General features: G+C 56.3%; 1 protein-coding gene across 1 annotated transcript; it reads right to left on the bottom strand.

Annotated features, from left to right (window-relative positions):
* Positions 1-4,392: 4,392 nt before the first annotated feature.
* Positions 4,393-8,078, bottom strand: TLDC2 (TBC/LysM-associated domain containing 2; the record flags this gene model as incomplete). Its single annotated transcript, XM_079543526.1, has 8 exons — positions 4,393-4,528; positions 4,610-4,683; positions 5,073-5,168; positions 5,322-5,474; positions 6,274-6,463; positions 6,562-6,688; positions 6,846-6,991; positions 7,918-8,078. The coding sequence occupies 8 exons, from the start codon at positions 8,076-8,078 to the stop codon at positions 4,393-4,395; spliced, it is 1,083 nt and encodes a 360-aa protein (XP_079399652.1).
* Positions 8,079-9,332: the final 1,254 nt, after the last annotated feature.

Here is a 9,332-nt window from a genome sequence, read left to right as displayed (position 1 = left end):
CCTAGGTGTCTGTCCCATCAAAAGGCAAACAAGGAAGACTTCTTCCCTGTTATACTCAGGTCTGAGGTGTTTTCTTTGAAGGCTGCTTTCTTTAAATGAAGTTAATTAATAAAAACCCATCTTCAAAACTACTAAGTAAAGCGTTCTCACCCTCAAAACTGCGAAGTAAAGTGTTCTTTAGTGCTCAGAAACTGGAAAAGAGCTTTGGATTTCTGTGTCTGAAGAGAGGATATAGAAGCTCAGCATTCAGTCTTGACAGCCAAGCTTTTGAAGCTAACTCAAGAGGTTGCTGTGTGAGAAGATGGTGTCACTCTTCTCCCGTCTGGTTGCTTCCTTGGGCTGGAGGCTGATGGCTGTGACGTGAGAGGAGGTATTGGCCTGCTTTGCAGATGTGGTCTGAACTGCTTTGCAGTTGTTGTTCTGCGCTCAGCTGCTTGTGAGCCTGTGTTTAATGGTGATGCAGCACTGCCTCTGCTGTTCCTGTTAATAGCATTTCACAGCTGCAGTGTACCACGTTACTGCTGGAAGGTGGGGGGACCTTTATAGAAGCTTTTGGAGTACTTGTTCTATGGTTTAAGGAATAATGTTACAGAGTGAAGGCATTTATCCTCGTTATCTAAGTGAAATCAAGTACTGTTCCAGAATAATGTAATTCTATCACTGTTCCTTGGGTTTGTTTTGATGCTGTTATAAAAGGTGCACTTTATATTTGGGAAAAGCTTTCTGCTCAAAACTAAGCAAAAACTTTGTACTTAGAACTTAACATCTGGTAGAGTTGGGACTCTTTTCTTTTTCTCAGACATAATCTGAGCCTTTCTGTGCTGAAAAATAAATTAATAAACAACAATTTTAATATTCTTGCAGTGAATTGCAGTGTGTGAACTTTATTAAAAACAGCAGTCTCACTGTGCAGGGCTAAAGAGCCCAATGAACTTCTGAAGGTGCCTAGAAATGATTTGGGGGAGTTAGGAGGATTAAAGTCCTTTTGAATTTGGTCGTTGTGTGCAGGTGGGGCTGATGGGTGGAACTCCGTGCTGCTGGGTTCCAGAACTCAGACCTCTCCTTCCCCGTGCTTCCCCTTCAAGCAGGGCAGTGTGGGGCTGCTGGGGATGCGTCGTGTGCTCAGAGCAGAGGCTGCTGCTGCAGGGCATTGCCAAGGAGGGCTGCAGAAGGCAGGTGGGCAGCCCAGGCAGAGCGCAGAGCTGGTGCACCCACGGCTGGTGGAGCAATGCAGGAAGGCCCAGCCCTGAGGGGAGAGGTGTGAAGTGTGACCCTGGTACAGGTATTAGGCAAACCAACTGGTGGCTGGACCCGGTGGTGCTCACTGATGCACATGAGCTCGTTAAAGAAGTTCAGATTAGAGTTGTTCTGGGCTCATGAGCTGTTCATGAAGCAGCTTCATCTGCAGATAATACGAAGCTGAGATGCCTATGGCCCCTTTGTTCCCCTGCTGATCTGCTTGAAGCTGGAACAATCACAGCCATCCTGTGGTTCATGCTAGGAGTCAGCGGTGGGTCCAGGCCTGTATCGCTGCCTCACTAATGATCTGGGTGATGGGGCTGAGCTCTCAGCACATGCTGAGGATCCCAAAGCGGGAGGAGCAGCTGATGCAGCTGAAGGCTGTGCAGCCATCCAGAGGGACCTGGGTAGGCTGGGGAAGTGGATGTTGGGCAGCTCATGGATTTTAACAAGGGGAAGTGCACAGTCCTGCCTCCAGACAAGAACAGCAGGAGGTACCAGGGCATGCAGGGAGCACCCATCTGGAAAGCCACTGCAGAAAAGGCCCTGGTGAGGCCACAGTGTCCAGGTGTGGGCTCCTCAGTGATATGGAATTGGATCCAGGAAAGAGCCGCCAAGCTGCCGGGGGGGGTGGGAGCATTTTTCCTTGAGGAGAGTGCTGGGATGGTCTTCCTGCCAAAAAGAAGGTTCCAGGGGATCGTATCACCGTCAGTAAACTGTGGAACGTCCAAAAATTGGTGGTAGAGCAGTTGCCTCTATTTCCTTTTGAGAGATGAACTAGAAACTCAGCCTAGGGTCCTGCTGTAAGGAAAGGGCAGGAGCAGGGAAAAGGTTGCTGGTCCAACAGCAGCCAGTTGCGCGTGCCGTGTGGTGTCCCTGCCCGCTGCTGCACACTGTGAACCAGGAGCACAAGGCTTTGAACTGCTGAAGGCGAATGTGCCCTTTGAAAAGGTCTATCAGAACATTTACGGCCATCCCCAGCTCCTCTATTATTAAGGCCTGTTTCGTTTGGACTCCCATCCCTCCCAGCAGCCCTTTCTGGGACTGGTTCATGTGCGCAGCTGCCGTTCCTTGTTGCCTGCAGGATCTGTGACCCCTTCAGCCTGGAGCGGGTGAGTCGGGGATCAAAGGGCGGCTGCACTTCGGTCGTTCTGTGCGGGTGGAGCTAACGGGTGGCATTTTCCATGCTGTTGGATTCACAAATGCACAGAAGCCCTCTCCTCCCCAGCACTTTCTGTTGGAATACCGTGACACTACGCAGCTTCCCTCAGCCGCCCTCCCAGCAGACTTAAAGCAGTCGCAGTCGGCCGTTGCCCCGAGTGCCTGGGGAAAGGTGGGCAGGGAGATGTCAGCCCTGCCAAAGAGGGGGGACACAGAGCAGCCAGAGCCGCTCCCCCTGCGGGACATTCCGTGGCCGAGCCCAGCCAGGGCCAGCCCTGCTTGATGCACACAGAACCTGATGGCACTGGCTGGGGGTTCTGGTGGCAGACGCCCCAACGTCCCCATGGTGCCACGTGTCACGGCGGCGGTGACCTCCCAGTGTGGGTGTCCAGAGCTTTCCCCGCACAGGAGAACATGAAGCGTGAGGGCACCGTGAGCCGAGCCATGGGTGGACATTGGGGCAAGGCAAGGAGGGGCCTCGGGCTTCTTGGGTCTGTTTGTAAGGTCTGTGTGAGGCCTGTGTGAAGGGGATACACTGCGGGACCGGGCCAAGCACAGCTGGAGCCACAGAGCATCCTGCAGAACTTGGGAAAAAGCAGTTGTTGCCACCCAGCCCCAGCACCTCTGGGCTGGTAGCTTTGCTAAAATTCTTCACTTGGACGTGAGCCCATCAGAACAACAGGGAGCTGTTTTATTTCACGGGGATTCAGAACTCCTCACTCGTATCTTCAGCCGCGGGAGACCAAAGAGTCTGGTGAGGTTCATTGCTGATGAGCACAGGGTAAAGTCAAGCAGTGCAGTCTGGGTGACGGGTGGAACCAAGCTCCATCGAATTACAGGAGCGGGAATGGAATGTTGTTTCTGCATTAGATATTAAAAAGGGCAATTGGTTGGAAGAAGTAGAACATAATGCATTTGTATTCTGTAACATTTCAGAACATAATTACCGAATTACGTGGTTAATTCTTTCTTGCAAAATTGCAATAGTTGTTAAATGTTCCAAACAATGTGGGTATAGTGTTAGCGTTTAGAAAACATACTGTAGGGTTGTTCTCCTAGGATAAGAAACTCCCAGCAAAAGAAAAGCAGATTTAGCAAACATCAAAGAGGACAGGGCCTCTGCACAAGGCCGGGCTGTGTCACCCCGTGGGAAGGTTGGGACGTGACAGGCACCAAGATCCTCCCCAATGTCCTCCTTCCAAGCTTATCTCTATGCAAGGGAGGACGAGCAGATACCCAGAAACAAGGACCTAGTGTGGAGAAAGGGTTAGAAGTTAATGAATTAATTAGAGATTTACACTCAGACAGTGAGGATTTATGTTTGTCCAGTATTTGCATGTTCAGTGAAGCGTCGAGAAGATTGTGAACCTAAAGTACTCAGCCAACGAGGAACCAGGGGAGAAAGAGATCAGCGTCGGGCAATAGGAAATAAAAATGGAACGCTGTTTTCTGGGTGCTCTCCTGCTTGCAGGAGGCCCGCCATCGCAATTGCAATAAAATCTGCTTTATCAGAGATACCATCCTGATACAGTATTTGGATATTTCCAACACAGGTTTTACCTGAAGCTGCTGCTTTCTGTATACAGCTTCATGGCACTGTTATTTTGGCAATAAGGACGAGGCTCAGAGCGCAGCTCTTCCCATTTATTGGTGGCCAGCAGCCTTTCACACACCAGCCCCGCTCACACTGTCCTCAGGGCAGCAGCTGGTGGGACAGGGCCGTCCCAGGTGCTCACTTCTCCCCCAGCACACACACGGCTCCTGACTCGTGCCCTTCTGGGGGCCGTTCCCATCTCTGCCAGTCTGCGTCCAAAGGTGCTGCAGGCAGGGCTGGCCCTGCAGGGCACTGCGTGCACCACAGAACCCCGCTGCAGGGCCGGCATCCCGCAGGGTTCCGTCCGCACCGCCCTTCCCGGTGCCTGCAGGACGGGGCACAGCTCTGTCGGCTCCGAGAACCGTAGTTTCAGGCGCGTCCTGTGGCACTGCTGCCCGTCAGGCCAGGCCCCACACCTCCAGGTCCTGGATGCAGAACTCCCCCCGCGCTGAGAGGCTTTCGTTGTTGAAGGTCTCGCAGGGGCAGCTCCCTCCGTGGTGCAGATCCCCGTCCACCCACAGCCCAAACTTGCCGCTGGCACATGCAGAGGCCGCGCTCAGTCGGGCCCCTCCTGCTGAGCCCGTTTGGCCACATGAGCTCTGAGGATGCCCCTACCTGCCCCCGCCGACCATCAGCAGGTCCGTGTCTCCCTTCAGGAAGAAGCTGTTCCTGCCCGTCCACCTGAATACCTGTGGGGACAGCAGCCATGTGGGGTTGTCCCTATCCTGCTCCTGTCCTGCCCGCACGAAGGGCTCTGTGCCCGTCGGTCATGGCTTGAAGCCTCAGAGTCCATAGAGAGGCCTGCCCAAGGTGTGGGTGCCATTTCGCTGTGTCCTCCCCCCCTCCAGGGAACAGCTGCCATCTGCTGATGCCACCAGTCCCACGGGTGGATCTTCATATTGGTTGGGACGTGGGGCAAATTGGCCTAGCAGCTTTGCTTGTGGACAGACAAGTGCAGCTGCATTACCCTGCACTGTTCCCCAGACCCTTCAGAACTTCCGAGTCCTTCCAGCAGGGCAGGCTGTGGAGCATTGCTGGTCCCCAGAATCTCCCTTTCCTCTGGTCCCACAGCCCCTACCTTTAGCTCTGGGGAGAAGGAGAAGAGGAATGTCTCCCCTGTGCCATAAAAGCCACTGCTCACATGAATGGGGCTGGTGGAGAAGGCACCAAAGGCCTGGCAAAGGGAGAGGAGAGAGATGCCGGTGCTGTGGGGTCACAAACTGTACTGGGATTACGTGGCACATTCCCATCCAGTGAACAACAAGGACAGCATCAGGTGCAGGTGAAGCCACTTTTGGTGCCACCAGGTGACAGCTCCCAGCCGTACCTGAGCCTCGGTGTCACGGATGAGCAGCAGTGCCGGGGAGCTCAGCCGGCCGGTGCACCGGTACAGGGTCCTCAGGCTGAAGCCATCCCGCGCAGTGCAGTACAGCAGGCTCCAGGGCTGCTGCTGCAGCCGGGTGGGCAGGTGGGGGCCCAGCTGGGGCAGAGCAGGCTCAGAGGGGCTGGCAGGCAGCTCCCCGCCGCACGCTGCTGTTTGCAGAGAGTCCTGGCCTGGGCAGCAGCCCCTGCTTGTCCCCCAGCCCTGCTTCCCCAACCCTCCCTGCCCACCTGCAGCAGGACGCCAGGGCTGCAAGTGCTCCCAGCCACCTCCTACCCAGCTGGAATGAACCCCACCACCCTCACCCCCAGTATCCTCTCCCCACATAGCAGTCTTACCCTGTAGCATCTTCACCCATAGCATGTGCCCAAAAGGTGTCCCCGAGCATTCATTCTCCCAACACCAGCCACGTTCCCCAGACAGCACCCAGAGCATTTGTTCCCAAGAGGTCCTTCTGACCATCCTCCCAGCCTCCCGGCATCCTCCCAAGCTCTCTGCAAAAATCCCCACCCTGAGCCCCCCTGCAGAAGGCCAGAGAACAAGCTCAGGGAGGAGCAGAGCAGGCAGCTGGCTCAGGATGAGCTACACCACAACACACTGGTGGGGTGTGGGGCCTCACACTTCCAGGGCTGTCACCCAAAGGCACCCCTCTGTGGCTTCTTGGGGAGCTGCAGTTCATGAACCATCCATGCGTGACCCCCTTTTGCCCTCCGCAGGAAACCATGCAGGGGGATGGTAATGGATGCACTGTGCTGGAACACACGTGGGGCTCCAAGTGCTTGGCACCCTTTCTCTGGCAGTGCCAGCCCTGCTGGCTGCCTCTGCTCCCTGGGGATAGAGGTGATGTCACCCACCAGCCTTTCACCGGACCGGTTCCCGGCATGCAAGGATCCCTCACCTCCTCAATCTCCCTTTCCTGCAGGATGCTGCTTGGCGTGCTCAGCACCAGCCTGCATGGCTCCTCTGGGGCTGGGGGTGTCACCGGAGCCCCCTCCCAGCCTGGCTGCTCCTCACTGTCTGGCTCTGTGCACTCTGTGGGCTGGTCCTCGTCCTGGTCAGGCTGGGGGTGGATGGAAGTGATTACTCCCCTGGAACCCCACGAGGCAGCACCCCCAAACCTGCACCACATGAGGCTCTCCCACCCCGTGCAGAGGGCAGGGGCCGGGTGAAGAGGCTCGAAGGTCACGTGGACCCCAGCGGTGAGCGACTGGCTGAGCCTCCTGCCCCTCTCCCAACACACACCGCCATTCCATGGCGTGCTCTGGCACCCTGCCTGGCAGTTCTAACATGGCACAGAAGTTCAAGGGTGCGGGCTGCCCAGGGAGGAGATGGGGAAAGGAGGAGGAGGAAGAGGAAGAGGAGGCAGCAGAGGCTTCCACAGCCTCCAAGCTCAGTCCCAGTGGAAGGGTTCACTGCAGTCAATCTCAGCTGCATCTTTCCCTGGCCCTGTGCACCAGGACACAGATGCACCTCGGGCCAGGCTGAAGCTGGTGACGAGCCTCGGCCATCCGCAGCTGTGTGCACAGCCTGCGCACCCGCTTGAATGTAGGAGGGCAGCAGGGCAGAAGCAAGCAGCTGCTCCAGGCTCCCCGAAGTGGCAGCAGGCAGAAAACACCCTGGGGAGCAGGGGACAAAGGGAAGAGATAGGGGTGGCCCTGCAGTGCCCAACCATGTGTTCCAGCCCCACGTGAGCGCCCTCAGGGTCAGACCTACCAGGAGGTGATAGTGGGCACGGAGTCCCCTCATCCTGTGTGCTCCTCGGGTGCTGCGCTGCTGGGGACACCTCGCACTGCCCCAGGTTAATGTTCACCTGCTCTGGCCCCTCCCCAGCCCCCGGTGCCTCCACCAGCGTGTCAGTGTGACGCAGGGTTGGGTGTGGAGCCCTGCAGCCTCGTGGAGCTGGGATGAGTGGGCAGGTGCCCGCTGCCACCAGCCTGGTGCCTGTCACTGCTTCTTCACCCTGCCCACCGTGTGGGCTCAATTCACACCAACAGCGTGAGGATCCCTTGTTTTGGGATCAACCAACAGGTCATGGTCAGTGTTGCTCTTTGCAACACAACTGTTGCAATAGCTGTGTTAAGTGTCAACACAGTGCAGTGGGAATGGCGCAGCTGCAGGGCAGCACAGGGCACTCTGCCCTGCTGTGGGATGCACGGCCTTGGGCTGCACTCTGTGAATGGGCAGCTGGGAGAACTGGTGATCCATGAGAGCTGGGCTTGATGACTGCAGAAAGAGGGAAACACTGGGCTGCGGCGTCCCTGCCATGGCCTGGGGCTGCTGCAGAACAGTGAGGGACTGCAGTGAAACTGCGCTGGCCTCCTGCTGCTACTGACCCAATACCCATGTTCCCAAACAGCCGGTACCAGGTGAGCCTGTGCTGCGGAAGGACTTTCCATTTATGCAAATATCAGACAGGGAAGATGAAGGTGCAAGGCAGCACCCTGCATGTTAGCAAGATGGCACAGTGGCTTCTTTCTGCCTTGCTGCATAGAACCTGGTCCCACAGCACTCCATGGGGGGATTTCAGGGTTTGCTTCCTTACTCACTGCAGATCCGTGGGTCCTGGCTGCCCACTCGGCACCCAATGACTCCATCAGGCTCTGTCAACAGGAGTCCCAGCTGAGCGTCCCAGCGCTTGGCATGGCTGGCACTGGGCCCCATCAGGGAGCTGTGGAGGACAGGGGGGCCTGGTGGCTCCAACATCTCACCTGGCACCCTGTACCAGGAGCATCATTAAAGCTCAGGACCAGGCATCTGGTCTCTGCCTGCTCCCATAAAGGCCATCCTGTCTCAGTCCTTGTCTCTGGCCCCATCTCCTGCCTGGGTTCCACGTAACACCAGCATGCATGGCGTGGGCACCTACTGAGTTCAGTGCTGCAGGATCCCATCTTGCCATGGAGATGTGCCAGCTGTGAGGGTTCATTCACATGAGGAGCCTCCCTTTAATTCTAAGAAAAAAGACCTTAAGGGAGTAAAATCTTTCATGGCTCTTTCAGAATTGAGCTGCCACAATTTTCCATTCTGCCAAAGGCCATAAATGTATACTGAAGATCCACCAAGCATTTGCATGCCTTTCTGTTTAGGAGCAAGGATGCTCAGTGCGTTTCACCCACCGCGTGCCCTCCTGTACACCGTTATCCCTGCTCAGGGCTGCTTTTGCATGCCAATTTGGGAGCTGCCTCCCAGGAGACCCAGCAGGAGCCAGCCCCTGAGCAGGCCCCTGGGCACAGCCACAAAGCTCAGCTGCTGCCTGCAGCTCTCAGCTGCAGTCCTGTCACCTCCTGTCACTGCAGCCAGCACTGCCTCCCTCCTGACAAGCAACTTATTTTCTATTTTGGGGAAGGAAGGAGGGAGCTGCAAAATGGGTGCTGAGTGGAAGACACACCTGCAATTACCTCTGCCTGTCCTCTCCATAGCCACAACACACCAGTCAGCCCAGTTTGGTGCTGGCAGCCCCACACCTCCCCTGGTTACCCCATGGCGATGCCTCGGGGGGGGGCACTTCTTTGGGCAGTGACTGCTTCCTGAGCTGGACTGTGAGCATCTGCTGGGCAGACCTATCTGCAGCTCTGGTGCTCCCAGTGCCTTCCACGTATTTCCCAATAGCCACATTTTGCATTCCTGTTTGCCCTTTGGTGCTGTTCAGAGCCTGCTAGTCACTTTCTGACTAAGCCCAGCCCCTCGGCTCGAAGCTACTTGGCCTGGAGCTACTTTTCCTGGTGGCGATGTGCCTGCACTGTCCCCTCCCTGTACAAAAGTAAAACCAGCCCTGGGATTCCCGCAAAGCACAGGTCACACCCTGAGCGCCAGATGACAGACTGCGCTCCTCCCTCCGCCCATTGTTCAACACAGAGCAGGCAAACGACTCCTAAAACTTGCACAGTTTATTGTGCTCTTTGCCATGCCGCACGGGGCAGCCCGGAGCAGCCCTGCCTTCGCGACCTGCGGCCCAGGGCT

The sequence above is a fragment of the Tetrao urogallus genome (genome assembly GCF_951394365.1).
Source record: "Tetrao urogallus genome assembly, chromosome: 16".
NCBI lineage: Eukaryota > Metazoa > Chordata > Aves > Galliformes > Phasianidae > Tetrao > Tetrao urogallus.
This window is presented reverse-complemented; position numbering and strand designations above follow the sequence as displayed.